This window comes from Danio rerio, chromosome 8 (assembly GCF_052040795.2).
Source record: "Danio rerio strain M-AB ecotype USA chromosome 8, GRCz13ab, whole genome shotgun sequence".
NCBI lineage: Eukaryota > Metazoa > Chordata > Actinopteri > Cypriniformes > Danionidae > Danio > Danio rerio.
Genome location: NC_141028.1, coordinates 25,419,871 through 25,439,669, shown reverse-complemented (window position 1 = coordinate 25,439,669; position 19,799 = coordinate 25,419,871). Strand labels below are relative to the sequence as shown.

General features: G+C 37.9%; 2 protein-coding genes across 21 annotated transcripts in view; one reads left to right on the top strand and one right to left on the bottom strand.

The window, feature by feature from the left end:
• foxp3b (forkhead box P3b) overlaps positions 1-19,799 on the bottom strand; it is a 47,200-nt gene that overhangs the window by 23,501 nt on the left and 3,900 nt on the right. For 11 of the 19 annotated variants that reach the window (XM_087264690.1, XM_087264693.1, XM_087264699.1 and 8 more), the window contains exon 2: positions 12,053-12,149. The exons of 4 other annotated variants lie outside the window; for them this stretch is intronic. The gene's annotated coding sequence lies outside the window, so the exon portion shown is untranslated. Of the gene's footprint in view, positions 1-1,136; positions 1,208-12,052; positions 12,150-15,199; positions 15,541-19,799 lie in introns of those variants that run through there. 4 more of the 19 variants (XM_087264706.1, XM_087264712.1, XM_087264705.1 and 1 more) reach the window with 2 other exon arrangements.
• gpr173 (G protein-coupled receptor 173) lies at positions 3,939-19,644 on the top strand. Of its 2 annotated transcripts, XM_087263820.1 has the most exons (2): positions 3,939-5,005; positions 14,052-19,644. In XM_087263820.1, the coding sequence occupies exon 2, from the start codon at positions 14,283-14,285 to the stop codon at positions 15,444-15,446; it is 1,164 nt and encodes a 387-aa protein (XP_087119946.1). In that variant the 5' UTR covers positions 3,939-5,005; positions 14,052-14,282; the 3' UTR covers positions 15,447-19,644.

The following is a 19,799-nucleotide window of genomic DNA, read 5'->3' as shown; positions in this document are numbered from 1 at the left end:
TGCTGATGCAGATGATGAGCATGTTCATTCATTACAAGCCTTGAGAGTGACTTGAGTCATCTTTTGAGTCAAATCATTTTTGCCTCAAACTGGCCTTTGAGTCCTTTTTTCAAATGATGTCGAAATGTAGTTTTACTGAGAATTCCTCAGTTTTAAAGAGTATTTAAAAAAAAACAAATGGCACAAAATACTCAAATTTTAAAGAAAAATGTAATGTATTGCAAAATTAATTTTTTTGTCATTTTAAAAATTATAAACACACACACACTGGCCACTTTATTAGGTACACCTTACAAACTTACTAGGACCCGCTTTTGCCTTTAGATCTGCCCTAATCCTTCGTGGCATAGATTCAACAAGGCAATAAAAATATTCCTCAGAGATTTTGGTCCATACTGACATAATAGCATCACGCAGTTGCAGCAGATTTTTTAGCTGCACATCCATGATGCGCATCTCCCATTCCACCACATCCCAAAGGTACTCTATTGGATTGAGATCTGGTGACTATGGCCGCCATTATGCATACCTTGGTTGTAACGAGTGGTAATTTGAGTTACTGTTGTCTTTTATTAGCACAAATCAGTCTGGCTCACTGGAAATTTTCTTATTTGTGGACCATTCTCTGTAAACCCTAGAGATGGTTGTACATGAAAATCCCAGTAGATCAGCAGTTTCTGGAATACTCAGACTGGCCCATCTTGCACCAACAAGCACTTACAATGAATAACATCCATCATTACGGTTTTAAATATGATCTTAAAGAGAAATTAAATAAAATGTTTTCTGCGATAACTGATGTCATCAATCTAAATAAATATGTTTATTAATTTACTAAAATAAATGTTAAAATGTAAAGTGGCGAACAAATAAAAGTAGGATTAAAATTATCTAACAGATCATAATTCCAAAAATACAAGCACCCAAAAAGGAAAGTCTAAAATTAGATTGAAACAAATAACCATGAAACAGATTTTTTTTAAAAGAGAGTTTTTTTCACACAAAACCAAAACTTTCTGTCATCATTCACTCATCCTTCACTTTCTTTCAAACCTGTATTGAGCTTCTTTCTTCTGGTAAAAGAAGATATTCTGAAAAAAGCTATAACTATAGTATTTTTGTTTTTTTGTTCCTACTGTGGAAGTCAATGGTTGCAGGTTTTCAACTCTCTTCAAAATATCTTCTTTTGTGTTCAACAGAATGAAGCCTATAAATAAACCACATGAGAGCGGGTAAATGGTGAGCTATACCTTGAAAATAAAGTAGTAAAGTATTACAACAAATAGAAGTCATAATAATAATAACAATTAAACAAAATATTTTTATCCAGTAATAATATTAAATGTTCACAGTAGAAACTGGCTTTTTTCAAGAAAAATTGCCTTTACTATTTAGGATGCATTTCCTTCGTGTGAGAACTGTCATATTTAGGAGATCGTTTCATTGAAGAAAAAAAAAAACTAGTGTCGAGCAGAAATGAGCACAGCAGCGTTCTGTCAGTTTGTCCACTAGAGGGCGCGATTCAATGGAGTACACTTAGCTTTTTTATTGTGGCTAGCCTAGTGCTATAATAAACATATAAATATTGATTAAGAAACTTTCATAAAGTGTTCTTAATAATCATAATAAAGTAAGAAACTACTACATAAGAAGTTGAGAGGATGCTTAAACCTGCTCTGTGACCAAGGCTGCATTGTACAGCAGCAGATGATAAAACATCACAGAATAATGATCTTTTATCATCAAACTTATAAAATACTCAGTGTAAAAGTATACACTTATCCAGCATTCTGATCTGCCTATAAATAATAACAACTTTAAAAGTGGGCTATTAGCAAATCTTGTCTATTTTTGTATTTCACTGTTTTCAGGTGAATGATTGTGTGTCCTCAGGTCGGTTTCCTCTTTGTTGGGTAAGGCCATCTGTTCCTGTGGCTTCCAGCGGTTCAGGCAGCTGTTTGGCCGGGCATGAGGGCACACGGCGGATCTCTGTGTCATGCAGAGACAAAACACCTTTTTACCAGGAAGTTACAGATAGATTAAACGCTCTCACGCCAAGGGCCTACTGAGTGAGCTGGCTAAAACATCGGGCTCCTCAATCAAAAATGTGCCAGACACCCAAAAGCCATGGAGGAGACCCAGGTGTGCTGTAAACTCTTTCTGATCATACTTTGAAGCATTTCTATATTCATTGGCTTAGACATACAAGCCATTTTTTATTCAGACGTTCTATGAATAAGTCTGAATTATGCAAATATTTCATAATTGGCATATAAATGCTGATTACTAAAATTATATGATCAATTAGTCATGATAACTGATGTTTTTTAATTCATTGTAACTTATTAAAGCAATTTAATCATGGTCTAACTTAATTTTATAAGTTACACAAGCTTTTTTAAGTCATTTTAACATAATATAATTTTAAAGGACTCATAAAGTTAATTTGATTAATTCAGCTTAAAAATTTAAAGCAACCAGGATTTTTTAATATAACCAGGATTTTATATATAAAAAATTAGGACCCCTTTGATTTTTTTTTTCTTTTTAAAATATTTCCCATACAATGTTTAACAGAGCACAGAGCAAGGGAGTTTTCAGTTTGTCTGATGATATTTTTTCTTCTGGAGAAAGATTTGTTTTAATTCGGCTAGAATAAAAGCAGTTTTTAATTTTTTTAAAAACATTAAGGACAAAATTACTAGCCCCTTTAAGCTAACTTTTTTTTCCGATAGTCTACAGAACAAACCATCAAAATACAAAAACTTGCCTTACCCCATCCTGCCTAGTTAACCTATTAACCTAGTTAAGCCTTTAAATGTCACTTTAAGCTGTATAGAAGTGTCTTGAAAAATATGTAAGTCAAATATTTTTACTGTCATCATGGCAAATATAAAATAAATCAGGTATTATAAATGAGTCATTAAAACTATTACGATTAGAAATGTGTTGAAAAAAAATCTTCTCGCCGTTAAACAGAAATTGAGGGGGGGAAAAAACGGGGGGGGGGGGGGGGGGTTGGGCAAATAATTCTGAATTCAATTGTGTGTGTGTGTGTGTGTGCATGTATGTATATATATATATGTGTGTGTGTGTGTGTGTGTGTGTGTGTGTGTGTGTGTGTGTGTGTGTGTGTGTGTGTGTGTGTGCTTTCCAGCACCCTTGTGCTAAAAATAACCTAAAAAAACAGTCAAACAAGTTTGAAGGACAAATAAATGATGAACTGTTCCTTAAAATATTTTTTAGGGTTGGAGGGTGAAGAAATAATAATATAATAAAACTCATAATTTAATCACACCTTTACTTGTTTCAAACATTATGAGTTTCTTTCTTCTGTTGAACACAAAAGAAGATATTTTAAAAATGTTGCAAACCTTTGACCATTGTCTGTTTTTTTTTCCTACTATGGATATCAATGGTTACAGGTTTTTAGCTTTCTTCAAAATATTGTTTATGTATTGAACAAAAAAAGAAATGCAAAAGGTTTGGAACCAACTGAAGGAGAGTAAATAGTGAGTAATTTTTCATTTTTCAGTGAACTATCCCTTCAAACCCTAAAATAAATCATGCATGATGAAACCTATTAATTCAAAACTAAACACTTGTAAACTGTAAAGGAGAAATATGTTTTGTATTATCTTAGGCTGTATGTTATAATGCATATTGCAAATTTTAACATTTTTACAGTAATTTCTTTGAGTGTAATATGGGCTACCAAGCTCACTCCATCATCTAGCTTTCATAAAATATTTTGTCAAATTAAACAACAATAAATGCAAATAAAATATATTCACATCTACAAATCTCACGTGTTAGTAAAAGTGATAGATATATTTTTTAACACTGTCCATTTAAAAGTTGTGTTTGTGACCAGTGCACCAGAGAGTGACTGTGGTGGTGAGAACAGCGTCAATGAGGCTGCCGAAAAATCCCGAGACGTTTCCGAAGGGATCCGATCCAGAGAAAACTGAGGTAGAGCGCAGAGACGGGAGCCGCTGTTTCCAATTGACCATCGCAGAAGAACCCATTTCATTTCGTTCTTTTTTCGTTAACATTCTAAAATTAACGATGGCACCGGGATACTGACGGTCACGGCGAATTGACAGAATCGGGTCTGATTGCCATGTGTGATCCATCTTTTCTGCGCCTTGCATCACAGACCGTACCAGGCATATGCATTTTAAATATATAGGGCGCTTACATGTACTGTGTACATGTCTCTACATAGAAAGCCTACAGTATGTGAGAGGACAACGCTGATGCCAGTGGATATACCCGGGGATGATGCTTGATAAAGCGGATTTATTCCCGTCGAAGATAAGATGTGTATCGTTGTGGCGTGGGAGAAAATGTCTTTGGCTCCAGCAAGAAAATGAAGATGGGAAGAAGCGTCTTGTCCTGTAGCCCAGTAGCGAGAGCCAGTCGTTATTTACACTTCTAAATCTGCGCACAAGATAATGATACTGACGCCGTGTCTCAGGATTAAACCACAGAACACCGCAGAAATAGAGTAATTGTGCTATTGAACTCTGCTTGATTTAGTCACCGTGTGATGGGAATATACTGCTAAGGCTTGGCCTAGCTTTATGGAAAACCCGAAGACATGACATGCACACGAAAAAAGAGGAAACGATATTTTTGTTTTTTAAAACCCGTATGTGTGTAATATTCCAGTTTCGGGCATAATATCCTTCACACCGTTCAGCAAACGACTTTCCAGCCAAACAGGTCTTGTTTGTCAGACGTGACCATTCCCTGTATTAATTAATTCATTAATTTTTTTCGTTCTCTGTTGTTCATAAAGGACATCGAGATTCGTCTTGGATTATAATTTGGATTCATGTGCGATTCCCTGAACGCGTTGTGTCGGGACGAAAAAACCTACTCGCAAGTTTTTGTGTGTTTTTTCTTTTTTTATTTATTTTCCCTATATTTACAACAAGGTCCCGTTAAGGCCTACCATCGACACAAGATCCATTGTCTGAAGGAAGACAGAGAATTATAGGTAAGAGCTTCATAACATTATGTATGTCCTATTTGATGTTAACCTTATAATTAACTATAATGGGATAGGCGCTCGAGGATATACATAATAATACTTTTTTTAAAAATCAATGATCAAATTAAATATCGATGACTCTCGGCATGACGCATACTGTGTACTGAAGTGAAATGCAGGCCTGTTTTATGTAGCCTATTTGTTATTTCATTGTCCCTCATGCAAACATACGCGAACGCGCGCGCACGGAATAACACACACACACACACACACACACACACAGAGAGAGAGGGGGGGGGGGCGCCGTAGTTCTTCATGATATCTAATGATAACCATGCAGGTCACAGTCCTCAGTGCATCTAAGAAGATGTGAATCGCACCCAAGAGAGTTAGATAACGAAATATCAGTGTAACACAGTCTGGGACTGTCGCTCTGACAGTGTCCATACGGGATATTTGCTCTTTTGCGTATTGGCTGTGCGGGTCACGTCTTTAGTTCTAAGAAATTCATTATTTTCATGCTCTTTCTTGTGTCTCACGGAAAGCCATCGACAACGCGCGCGGCTGTAAACCAGCCTCCAGCTCACTAAACGGTTCAACATCAGTATTGCGCATCACCAAGCGCAACGCAAATAAAGATGATGGAGATAAAGAGGAAACATTTTATAAAAGCTAACCACGAACGACGGGATCACATTGTTCTTTCTCTATCGTATCAAAACGATAGGTGTGGGAGAGTCGAAATGATTCAGGCTCGTTTGGTTGGTGAATTCCGCGTCGCCTCCTCCCACCGAGACCACGGTAGCGATATTCACTGCTGTTGCTATCCAGCCTTCCACCTCCAACCAACTCCCTTTACATCTGACTCCTCCCAACGACATCGAGGGCCTTCTCACTATTAATGCGAGATAAGAGCACACTAAACCTCTGGAGGGAAATATTAAAGAGTCAGAAGAATTAATTCAACATAATGATAACCCAGGAGATGACAACTGTAATGGCACAAAGGCCTCCCTTAAGGAAAATGTTTGTTTGTGTGCTGTCAAGTGTGATAACGCATTTCTTTTAATCATTTATCATTTCCTTAATTTAATTTGTCTAAGAAAATCTATTTTCATTTCAAATTAAGTCAAATTTCTTTGTTTTAATAATACATTATGTAAATTACTCGTATACAAAAAAATGATAGGTTGTGTCAACCCAACAACTGGATTAATTTTTAAACCCAACGCTTGGGTTTGTTCATTTTTTACCAAATTCGAGTAGAAATAACCCAGCATTTTATTTACAGGAGGGCTGTAAGTAACTCTGGCAGAATGTCTTACAATATTAATAAAACATTTAAGCACAAAAGCAAACACTTTAGCTAATAATTATCTGCTTAATCACATCCAGCATGATTACCTCATGTTTTTGTCTGTATTATTATGTTTTTAGATAATATGAGGCATGAAATATTAGTACAGATATATTTAATTGAAGTCATCAATATTCATTTTTGAAGACAAATAATGTCCTTTGCAGTATAATAATGTTGCAGTGCATAGTGATAAACAGGCATTTAGGAAAAGGACTGTGTTGCTGTGTAATTAAAAACTGAGAGGGCCATTGCCCCAGGGGGTCTTTTCTACCATACAGCCCCACGAGGGACATTTAAATTCATTAACATCAAGACCAGTTTGTCTTCAAGACAGATAGCCCATATTAGATACTGAATATCTGAGAGACTGATCATCAAAGGCCTTTTCAAAAGTATTGTGGAGGAGGGTAAATTCTGTTTCATTGAACGAATGAAACTTCTCAGCCGCCCTCTTTGGAATGCGTGCATTTCTCCCACGAGTCTATCTAGAGCTGAGAAAACAGAGAGAGGTGAACTTTCACTGATGTAGGTGACATGAATGAAGCTCTGACGCATCCAAATAAGCCGCATATTTGTGTAGCTGTTAATTTATCAGAGCCAAAAAAAAAAAAGTGACTGTGGGAACAATCCGCACGCGAATCGAGAAAATCTGCATATCTGCGCACTGTAAAAACGTTAATACTTCCCCCAATACCAGGTCGACATACCTCCATTTTACACGAGAAAATTGTGACATTAAGCAGTTGGGAAAACTCTTCTGGTTTCATGCTCCTTTTATCTTTTCAGTTGCATAAAGTTTAATGACATGCATGTAGTACATTTGATAAATTACTTTGAATATCAATTGTCATCGATCTATCTCTACCCAACAATCGGAAACATTTTAATGATATCAATGCTAAGACTACCATTCTGAAACTGAATCAGAGTGAAACTGCCTATTCAAATAACACCTTTAACTGATACAAAGCTGTACAATTCGCAAACCAATTACAACAGGTTGTCACGATATGAGGTTGTAACATTTTGTCCTCTCTATGACAGAAACATTCGCTCGAGTCTCCATTCCGGCTGATTATTCCTCATGAGTGACACTTCCCTTCCCTCACCTCGATGCATACAATTCTGAGTTGCATTCAGGCTTACAAAGACACATACACCGCACAAGGCAGAAGGACCCTGTAGCCTAGCAACAAGCAGCTGTAATTGCTGTGACACAAGTGAATTAGTGTTTCTGCTCTAAAACAATGGGTCGGCGCAGTTCTATCTCCTGTTGAACTAAGGTACTAGTGACTTTGTCATCAGCCGTCATCTACATATAGCTTTCTCTTTACCAGAGGTTGTTAGCTGGTGAAAGCTAGCTCAAGTGTCTCTTTAAATGCTGGCAATATCACCGCATGGTATACACCTGAATTCAACAGCGTTGACAGAATGTGCTAGTTAGCTGTTCTACGACACTTCATGGTGTCTGTTTGACAAGTGTACATGCCTTTGTCTAAATACCTCAACCAGGGGTGGGGCTTTTTCATATGCGAGCAGAAATGAGGCGTAACTTCCAGTAATGTGGTAAAAAGTAGACAGAAATCAGCAGCTGTGGAATAACGTCGCTGTATATTCGAAAGATCTGCCTTGAAGATTTGCTACAGCCTTAAATGTTGATTAAAACGATTTACCATTGCCTTACCTCCCCCTTGCCCCAGCATCCCGGTCCACATGCCTATATACTGAACACATAAAAAGTGATGCGTTGTAGCCTAGCAACAATGAGGTAATTACCATGAAAGACTAGTTGCTGGCATGCTATGTAGCGTGTGGTGGAAACAGCTGATCTGCTCGCCTCTAAGGGGGAAGCAGAAGATGCTCCTCAGCATGGCACAGCAGATGCTTACAGGACCCCTGTTTATCCCATTCAGCAGATTATTGATCGATCTGTGTTTACTGATGGTGGACACAAATGAAACCGCTTGTTCTTTAAAATATAAATGTTATTAAAGCTTCCCTGAAGTGACATAATGTAGGCAATGTTGCTCAGTCTGTTGGATGGATGTTTCTTACAATACAGTATGTCAGGAAATTTCCTGGAAGACAGGACAGAAGCTTCTCCCTTAAAAAAAAAAAAAGCCAGTAGTGTTTTGTTTATATCACATCTCGATCAGAGCCATTCATCTCACTGAAGCCATATTTGAGAGCTTATGACATCCACAGTAATGTTGAGCCTTTCTAAACATCGCGTATCCAAATCTTCTCCGAATAGAATTCAAATGGGTCTGCTATGGTTTGTGGTCTGCGTTGACTTAAATGCAAAACTAGATTTCACTCACCCTTATGGAAAGCATATTTACTGTACATTGTCTGAATTTGAGTGACGCGGTGGCGCAGTAGGTAGTGCTGTCGTTTCACATTCACAGCAAGGTTGCTGGTTCAAACCTTAGGCTGGGTCAGTTGGCGTTTCTGTGTGAAGTTTGCATGTTCTCCCCGCATTCGCGTGGGTTTCCTCCGGGTGCTCCAGTTCCCCCCACAGTTCAAAGGCATGCGGTACAGGTGAATTGGGTAGGCTAAATTGTTCATAGTGTATGAGTCTGAATGAGTGTGTATGGATGTTTCCCAGAGATGGATTGCAGCTGGAAGGGCATCCGCATAAAACATATGCTGAAAAAGTTGGCGGTTCATTCTGCTGTGGCAACACCATATTAATAAAGGGACTAAGATGAAAAGAAAATGAATGAATGAATAAATGTCTGAATTTGTATCCTCTATATAGGGTACTACGTCCCATTCACCATATGAAAAAAGTAGGAATGCTCCGATTAGGATATTTGGAGCCGATACCACATACCGATAACTCATCATGAGGATCGGCTGATATAAAGTACCGATTCTGATACTTCAAGCTTTATATAACTTTAGTTAAATGAAGAATGCCGCATTTAATCCCTCAAACATGTCTCTTATAACATGTCATGGTCAGAAGCAGCTTTACAAAAAAATAATAGATAAAACAGGTTAAAAAATTAAGAAAAATGACAAACAAAACAATTTGGAAACATTGCAAATAATAGAAGAATGATTTAACGTCTCAATCAAGAAGTTTGTAGTGCATATTTAATGCATAGGAAGATCCATTTTAGCTTCTCCTGCTTGTAAACCTGTTAGTGAACACTTGCAATCGGTACATGTGAGTGGCCAGATTACAGAGTATCAACTGAGTCTTGAACTGTGATTACCAGCCAATTCCGATCTATGGCAGATCAATCGGAGCATCCCTAGAAAATAGTATTTTTATGAATAGGTGGATGATTTGAGTTGCTGCTTTACCATTTTTTTGTGGGTGGGCAGCTATGAATGTTATCAAAATTGTGTTATCTTTAAAATATGATATTTTTCGTTGTTTTGGTGCATACTAGTGCAGTGGTTCTTAAAGTGGTGGTCGGTACCCTCTGGGGGGGTCGCGGGACAATGACAAGGGGTCGCTTGGTGATTTCCAAAACTCAAATAAATTTTATTAAACTATTAAAATTACCATATTTTATTCCTAATACACAGAAGATAGTTAATACTTGCGTTAAAGAAACAACAACATACAAATAAAATCAGCCATCCGACTTTAATTTTTATATTAAAATGTAATGAAATTAATAAATGACTATAAAAAAACATTATATGGTTAATAGACTGTTGCATTTTTGTGTTGTCATATGCTTATGTTTTTGTATGCCTATAGTTGTGTCTGCAACGTTTACATATTTACAGTATAACCACCTTGAAAAATGGGGGTCGCAAGTTACTGACAATGATATTTTAGGGGTCGCGGGCTGAAAAGTTTGGCAACCCCTTTACTAGTGTATAGATAACCTTAAGTGGAAGTGAAGCAGTCAGTCAAGTTTACATTATTTTGTAAATTGGTTTCCACTTTAAAGGGGTGGTCCAGAGTGTATTTTCACAGCTTGGTTGTGTTTATGGTGTGCTAAGCAATGTGCTCATACTTCATTCGTAAAAAAATTGCGTTATTTTTTCATATATCTTACTTTGATTATATGCAGCCACTCAGCTAACATGAAAACGACTGTCATATTTCCCAGTTCCTCCGAAAGCCCACCCTCAAGAGGCTCTGATTGGTCAGCTAACATAATTTGCTGTGATTTGTGGATCGGCTCCATGTCACCAGGAAGCGTGTCTGCTATAACAATGCATCTGACCACGCCCCTTCGCGGTGCAGGGTGTATGCTCATAGCCTGAAGGGTTTATAATCTCATTAACCCGGATGTATTTTTTTGTAGTCCCCAAACTTTGTTCACTGTTGGCTTCGCTAAGCTAACTCTGTAAAAGCCAATGTCTCCCTTTGCATTGAACTTTAAACATATTTCTAAAATGTTGTTTATTTTGACACATAAACATTATACATTAACTAAAGTTTAAAATATGATATCATAGTGGACCACCCCTTTAATGAAAACGTATTAAACTATTAATGAAACCATTTTAAAGTAATTAGCATGTTTTTCTAAATAGCTTTTAGTACAGGGGCACCGCCATCTTGGAATATAGTTGTGTCTGACACCATGGGGTTGGTTTCATTCCCTGGTTTCTTTCGTTAATGGACTGAGACTGTAAAGCCTAATTTAACCCAATGCGTGAGGTTTTGGACGTGCATCACAGAGCTGGTGCAAATACAAGCATTAAAGTTGTCTAATAAATACAAAAATAGTTAAACGTTTACTATTTTTTAATACCTTTCATTTGATGAGATTTGGTCCACTCTCATGCTGGTCTAGCTGTGCCTGACGAGGCGATTTACATTCAGGCTAATGTAACGATTAAAGCACATGACTTTATGCTTTACTAAGTCACGTTTTTGTGGGTTATGTCAAGGCATTTTTCCTTTTCAAATCGATCTCTCAACATGAAGGACGTAGAAAAATGCCATGTAAAAAAACAGCAGCGATCTTAGGTAAACCAGCAGCAATCTTAGGAAAAACAGTGGCGATCTTAGGCTGTTTCTCAATTCGAAGAACGCAGAAAACGGACTTGTGTTTTTGTAGAGACCGGTCTTGCCAAGTTATCTCGGAATAACTCGGGAGACCGCAAGAAAGGAGAACGCGTCCTGTGAGAAATGAGATGCTGCATTCTTTCTGATGGTCACATGACCTTCATACGTTTTCATCAGAGAATGATTTAAACATACAACTATTTATTGTTTTTCCTCTTTTCATAATATATACTATGCATAAATATCTTACAAATAAACGTTGCACAATACAAAAAAAAGTAACTTTAATAAAATTTTTATCAAATAAACACCTTTAATGTGTTTATTTTTCTTTATAAAGATTTCCCTGGTAATATTTAATTTCACAGTGTCATTTAGGGAAACTCCTGAGACAAGTTATATTTCTGAATTTTAACAATAACTCTACATTAAACACTGCACTTCCCACTTCCTTTATTCAGCCGCAATGACTTCTGGGACTTCGAGTAAATTTTGTGCTCAAGTCTGCATCAGTGCATCCTCGATATCAAGAACACTTTTGGGAACTTTTACGCATCCACTATTCTTGAATTTTAGAACTGAGCTTTGGCAGTTGATGATGACGTTAGACGAGAACACAAGATCGCTGAAGAACGCATATTGAGAAACAGCAATTGTTTGGTTTGAACATGAAAAGAGGGGCTGTAGTAGTGAAAAGTGAAAGTACCTGTTTCATTACGTTGGCATCGAACCTCATTGAAACAATTGTTGAAACCCAGTCAGGCAGCGTAATACAGAAAGTGGACCAAAGTGCATCAAACAATCTGTAATTTAAAAGGGGAAAAGGAAAAATAGAATAAATATATTTTTTATATTAGACACACATCTGATGCTTGTATTTGCACCAGCTCCAAACCCACAACTTTGGGAGTAAACTAGGCTTTGCCATCTCCGTGTTCAGTCCATTACTTCCGTTGTACTTGTTTAGCTAAGGAAACAGAACCAACCCAATGTCAGATACAGCAATATTCCAAGATGGCGGTGCCCTAGCTCTTAAAACTATAGCAAAACATATCTGTTTTCTGCAAAATGGACTCAATAATCGAATTTGCTTAATATCTTTTCATTAAAGTGGAGATCAATTAACAAAATAATGTAAACATCACTGACTGCTTCACTTCCACTTTAAGACTTTAATTCACAGTAACCCAAAGAAATCTATTTAATTTTATGGGGACTTGGGAAGTACATAACTTAAGAAAGAACTGACGCTTTGTTTATTATTATATCCTATATTATATATTTTGAAATGTGACAGATATGAATGTATGCCTTGCTTTTCATTTAAAACCGTTAATATTTATTCATTTTAGAAATAAATGTTTCATGAATGTACATTTCACAGCGGTACTGAACTCGGAGCTGAGCCAGTGTTTTTTTTTTTCTTTACAAGGTTTAGTGTGAGACTGCAATTTCACAAGGCTGTTCACACAGTGCTGGAAACCTATTATGCTAAATTCATTTTTACATGTTGTTTGATGTATACCCACAGTGTGTAAACACCACCTGTTTCGGTTAATATACATAACTGACTGTGTTTATGCGAATTTGAGTGTGTGTTTTTTTAAACAACCCAGTGGTTGTCGACTGCGCTCCTGGGCCACCTCCCCAAAAAACTGATGTTACATTTTCACAGAATACCAGAGCCACAGGAAGTAAGGAAAATGGGTGGGAAGCTCCTATTGACACTATAAATATGCAAAAATGGATGTCAATCCAGGGTTTAAGACTGTACAGTTTGAAACTCTAGCTTATAAATACCCCAAATTAATTATTAAACTTGGGTACATTATGAGCAGTGTAAAACATGAGCTTTTATAAGTGAAGCACTTTAGAGAAGATGTGCAACTTGTGCAAAACACCGGGTCAGTAAGGCCTCTTCATGCGGCATGACGCTAAACTACGCACGTGGGCTGGTGTGATTTCGGTTTAATCAAAGCTGTATTTCTTGTTTTGTTTTTTCATATATTAAACCTTTAAAACATTTCCATACCCTGCATTATTTTCCATACAGATTTTCTAGAAGTGGCAAGTTTATTATTATTTCTGTCTGGCTAGAATGACACCCCTTTAAGCATTAGAAAATAGTGAGAAACTGTTTTGAGAGCATATGCTGTGGTTACAGGAATGAGGGTGGTGTAACCTGGTGAACATGAGAAAAACAGTTGCAGTTTACCTTAAGCACATTTAACGAACATGTAATCGAAGGTTACATCATTACATCTAGGCCAAAACTGCATTAACATTAGCTTGCTATTTATCTTTTATAGGAGTGATAATGCGTCATAATTAGGTTAGCTTGAAACCTGAACCTTTCTCATTTAAGTCATTTAAGTTTCAGTTTAGTTAGGAACGCTATATACACTGGTAGTTTGCTATTGGACATATGTGCCTTCCTCAGTTGACTAATAACTTTACATGTTTTATTTTCAAAGTAAAAAATAATAATTAAAAAAAGTGTTTCTAAAGGTATCAAGAAGAATATTTTTTCCCTCAGCATCAGTATCACTTTATGCTCGCTCAATCTTCTTGACCTAAAAACTTTCTCCCAGGCATTACACAAATGCTAAATTGTCCCTGAAAGCCAGTAGAGTTTGTGGCATTTAAAAACTAGCATTTGTGTGTGAGAAAACAACAGTAACAAATGTTTTGTCCTTTATTCATAGGTGTCGAGGCCAAGAGAGGTGGCACATTTGAAAGGACGCTCCAAAGAGAACTGTACAAAATGGGGCAATGCAGATCAAGCTTCTCTCCTTCCATTTGAGACAACAACGAAAGGCAACCACGAGGACGGACGACAGCTCAGCCGGAGGCGGCGAAGGTGGAGGAGGGAGTGGAGGAAGTGGAGGTAAAGGAGGAGTTGAAGGAGGAGGGGTGCGATTCCAGCAGCAAAAGGTATGGCCAACGGAAACGCAAGCAGCGATGGGCCTGGGAACCCCTTGGCGGCCGTGGTGTCCACAACAGGTGGAGTGATGGGTGGAGCACCTTCTTCTGCCGTCTCCACCTATGTGAAACTCGTCCTTCTAGGCCTGATCATTTGCATCAGCCTGGTGGGCAACTTAGTGGTATCCCTGTTGGTGTTACGAGACAGAGCCTTACACAAGGCACCATACTACTTTCTTCTGGATCTCTGTCTCGCCGACACCATTCGCTCAGCGGTCTGCTTTCCCTTCGTGCTGGTGTCCATCAAGAACGGCTCGGCCTGGACTTACAGCGTGCTCAGCTGCAAGGTGGTGGCCTTCATGGCCGTCCTTTTCTGCTTCCATGCTGCCTTCATGCTGTTCTGCATCAGTGTCACACGCTACATGGCCATTGCCCACCATCGTTTCTACTCCAAGCGAATGACCTTCTGGACCTGTGTTGCGGTGGTGTGTATGGTCTGGACACTGTCAGTCGCCATGGCCTTCCCGCCTGTCTTTGACGTCGGCACGTACAAGTTCATCCGTGAGGAGGACCAATGTATCTTTGAACATCGCTACTTCAAGGCCAACGACACGCTAGGCTTCATGCTAATGCTGGCTGTGCTAATCCTGGCCACTCATGTGGTGTACATGAAGCTCCTGCTGTTTGAATACAAGCACCGAAAGATGAAGCCGGTCCAGATGGTTCCAGCCATCAGCCAAAACTGGACCTTTCATGGACCTGGAGCCACCGGTCAGGCGGCTGCAAACTGGATAGCTGGGTTTGGCCGTGGCCCAATGCCTCCCACTTTATTGGGCATAAGGCAGAACTTGCACAACCAGAACAGACGCCTACTGGGCATGGAGGAGTTTAAGGCTGAGAAGCAGCTTGGCAGGATGTTCTATGTCATTACCTTGTTTTTTCTGGTGCTCTGGTCCCCGTACATTGTGGCCTGTTACTGGAGGGTCTTTGTGAAGGCATGCACCATCCCGCACCGGTATCTGTCCACCACTGTGTGGATGAGTTTTGCCCAGGCAGGTGTGAACCCCATCATCTGCTTTTTCCTCAACAAGGACCTGAAGAAGGGTCTGCTGGCCCACCTGCCTCCCTGTTGTAGAACTCCACCTCAACTGCCCCGTGAGCCTTACTGTGTCATGTGAAGATGAGTGTTCATTCATTATGTTTTTTTGTTGTTGTTGTTGTTTATTAGTTTTTTCTGTTCTTTCTCTTCTGGATGGTTGAAAAGTGGACAGCCTGGGGGAGGGAATAAGAGGTCTTTAAAGATGGAGACATGGACAAACTTTAAGAGTTGTTCTGTTGTGGCCTTTGATTCAGTTTAAGATGCTTTAAAGGGGTGGATGTCATTGAATAAGCATCTACTGTCACCTTAATGATTTTTAAAGGGAAAATGGGCTCTAAGCTAATGTGTGGTTTGGTAATCAACTCTAAACTGGTTTGAAGAACCATATGTTTCTTATTTGGGTGGTGCAAATTTGCAGATCAGCCAAGCCGGTGTTATATTTTTTGGTGAATGTATGAAGGCTATGTCAAATGGCTTTTTTATGATTGATCGCTACAAACATTACCTTTTGATTTGGCTCAGTATGTGTATCCCTTTACATGGATCCTGAGGGCCTCAAATCAAAGATTTGCAAAAATAGTATTCATGCCTTGTGAACAACTGCACTCCTGGCAGAGAAATTTATATTATTTGAACTACTGATTCAAAAATACTCAATGTGCATGTGTATTACCCTATCTTTAAGGGAAAACAAACTTGAGATTTAACATTTTCTGAGAAAGAGTGCCAAGCATACGCCTCTGGGAATGAATGAGGCTGACAAAAAAGACAAAGTTCCTATAATTTGTCCTAATTGGTTGGGCTGAATCCTTCCTGTGACTCAGGCAGGAATTAAGACAGTGTGTAGAAAAATAAGGAACTTCCAGAAGAAATAATATTTTTCCTCTCAAGATGATTCAGAGGGATTGTAGATGAAAGGAGCTGACTGAAAATGTGAATGAATCTGCGTGAATTATGGCCTATTCAGGTTTTCCCTGAGTTACATTTTACTGTAAATTATTGTTTTTTATTTATGTTTTTTTTCTCTCTTTCTCTGAACTCTGTTTACTTATTCATTTATAAATTGTTTCATAGCATTGCACAAAATAACTCATGCCCTTATAATTTCTATGATCAGTCTTATGAAAAGGTAAAGTACTGTATCTGGTCTCGCTATGTGAAGTGATAGATCAGGATTGATTGAAAAATGTGATATGAGGTTAAACCAACCAATCATTTATCCTTCCAAATGATTGCACAGATGATGTTGAAAACAAAGTCACTTAGTCTTTGGTGTCTTGAATTACTTGAATGAAAGTTCGCTAGTCTATCAGATGTATATGAAAGGTTTTTTCATACACATATCTTGGTGGGTTGTTAATGCAACCTTTAATTTCTCAAGCATTTGTAAGAGACAGGTAGGTTGCATTAGAGGTATTTTAGTTTGTATTTACAGACTAATAAATGACGAGAGGATTCCTGCAAGGAACAATTTGGTCAAGAGGTGTCAAGAAACCTAAAGTTGAATGTTTGTGCTGGACTGAAGTCTAATGTATAATTCGGCCTATACAAATGGTTATTTAAAAAAATGGAATGTGTTTGACATTAGGAAAAACATATAAGCTATTAGAGGAATGTTTAGAATTATTTTTAAAATAGTAAATTTTAATAGGAGCAAATAAGTGTGTTCATATAAACTGGATACATTTGAAAATGGTGCTTTCATTTAAAATTGCTCTCCGTCTACACTATTGTTCATCCACAATGAAACGTCTGAAAACGATAACATTCACTGCAAGTAAGCATTACATCTCCCATCGAAGAAATGCACTCTGAAGTATACAAACTGACATTAGCAATGATTCAAACTAAAAAGTAGCCAAAACAAGGTGGTATAACATCATACACCATCTCGCCTTCGGCTGAGTCACACAACTAAAACAGCATTTTCAAATATATCCACATAGTTAGCGAATCACCTCAGTGTTGGTGGCCAAAACAGAAGGAAAAAAGCTGCGTTTTCACGCAAAAAGGTTGTGTAGACAAGGCCTCAGTGTCAAATAAATCTGAAAGAATATTTTGCACATAACTCACGAAATCATTGATCAGCTACTTGATTTCTCTGGCATATTTTGACTTGAATTAGAATGCTGACCAATGCAGACAGGACAGATTGTAATATTTATGTGAATGTTCAATGAGATCTCTCTGTAGAGTAGGCGTGGGATTGGTAAGAATGACCAGACTTTCTTTTTCTGAAACCTGTCATTGCGACCGAACACACAGAAAACAGCATCTATGATGAGCAGAAAAAGAGGAATATTTTTTTCTGTTGTCTGCATTTTATGCCTTACTCCATTACCAAGGTTTAATGTTACCAATGCAAGAATGAGATGAAAGCTGTATGCTTCTACAGACACCAATAAATCATGCTAAAACATATGCTGGGGAAAACACAACACTGTGTATTAGTGGATTACCGGAGGACACGTCTTGCTGCCCTTCACAAGCCTGCGAGTGAGAAGTCATCGGTTGTGATAACCAATTCACGAACTGCAACACGCGGGACTGTACAACTTTGCTCAGTTCTCTGGAGAGACTTGAATTTACGAAGAAAAGAAAAAAAATTACGACAGAGAGACACAACTTGATTTTCCGTGGAATTAAAAGGAACTTTTAAAAGGATTCTTAAGGATTTCTTTGAGACTTTTTTTCTTCTTCTTGTCTTTGGGCGGGCTCGGGGTGGGGGACAGTACGTGAATGATGGTTTGGGCTATTGTTGTATTCACCTGTGAATAGGAAATCGCTTGGGTTGGTGTCGGGGTTGGGAGGAATGGATGTGATTTTGTAACAAGCAAAAATGCCTGGTAGAACATTTTTAGTTGCTTCAGGCATCTTATCTTTTGTAAAATAACTGTGAACCTCTGTGTAATTTCATGTGTATTATATGGACAGCGCACTAACTTCAAGTGGGGGGCGGAGTGAAGGGTGGGTTTACGACCCTTGATCGTCATCTTTTTACCACGCATGTGTGTGTGTGAGTGTTTACGCCGAGTATGAGTGTGTGGACTGAATTGGGCACTCATGACGAGCAAAGCAAAGGTCAGAGATACACCATCTGATAGGAAACGCTCCTGAAGTTGGTTCACTAAAATTTCAATGCTACAACACTACTGTAAACATTACAGTGAGCTGAGCCTTAAATGATACAATGTTGATTCAAATCGACAGGGGATATGGATCATGATCTTGTTTACTACACCTACAACACCTACATAAGAACAGACAGTTATGGGTCAACAATTCTAGCTTTACAATGATGAAATTATCTTATGAAGGAATTTTATCTTAAGTAGATTTTAAAAAGCCTAATTTGGCTAAATAACTTTGATTTGCTCATTAGATATAAAAAACAACCAATTGTTCTAGATCAGGGGTGTCAAACTCCGTTCCTGGAGGGCTGCAGACCTGCAACGTTTAGTTCCAACCCTGCTCCAACACAACTACCTGTAGGTTTCAAACAACCCTAAAGGACTTAATTACCTTGATCAGGTGTGTTTAATTAGGGTTAGAACTAAACTCTTAGAACGGAGTTTGACACCTATGTTTTAGATCATCCTAAATATAATTCTGGGGTCTTTAAAACAAAATACACACATCCTAAAGTGCTGGATTGTTTCAACCCGAAGATAAGGTTAAATTAATTTGTTTAACATTTTTACCACAGCTGTTGAAAATGTTATTTTTTGTGACCCAAATTTAGTTTGAAACATCCCAGCACTTTTAGAGTGGAGTAAAAATGTACCATGTTGTAAGGTAAACAATAAAGGAATATATTTGCTTAAAATAGTTTAAAACTATTTACTTGGAATCAGGAAAGATTTAGCTAACATACTTGTGTCTTATTTTTTTGCCTTTGTATTAATGATTGATAGTGCCTGACTTGATCACAAAATCACATTTCTGAATAATTGCCAAATTACACAAACATGAATGAGTACTACTAAATGAACGGCTTAAAATACTATAGAACAGATAGATACTGTATGACAAGCACTCATACATCTCACTATTATGACACCAGTAGAGAGCGCATATCCATCAAACGGTAATAATGCTGAAATTTGAGTGGAACAACTCAGGAGTTGTTTATTAGTGAATGCATGATGAATGAAGGGGGTAAAGGAAAATTAAAAAAAAAAAAATTCAAAGAAACGCGAGTCAGCTTTCAGATATCTTGATCTGTAAATCAACAGGATTTTTTTCCAACATGACAATAAAAGTTTACTTTTGTTGCATTTTTGACTTGTTATTGTTAGCATGTGCGTAACCTAAAGTTATTCACAGCCACTTCAGGTTCACACATTTGGATTATCAGTTGTGACCTTTGGCCTTAATCTAGCAGACATATGTATGATGTTCTGCACTGCAGAAAGGCACGAGTGAGTCAGCT

Excerpts from the sequence above, each read along its gene's own strand:
- gpr173 (XM_087263820.1), top strand. The coding sequence starts at position 14,283 with ATGGCCAACGGAAACGCAAGCAGCGATGGGCCTGGGAACCCCTTGGCG.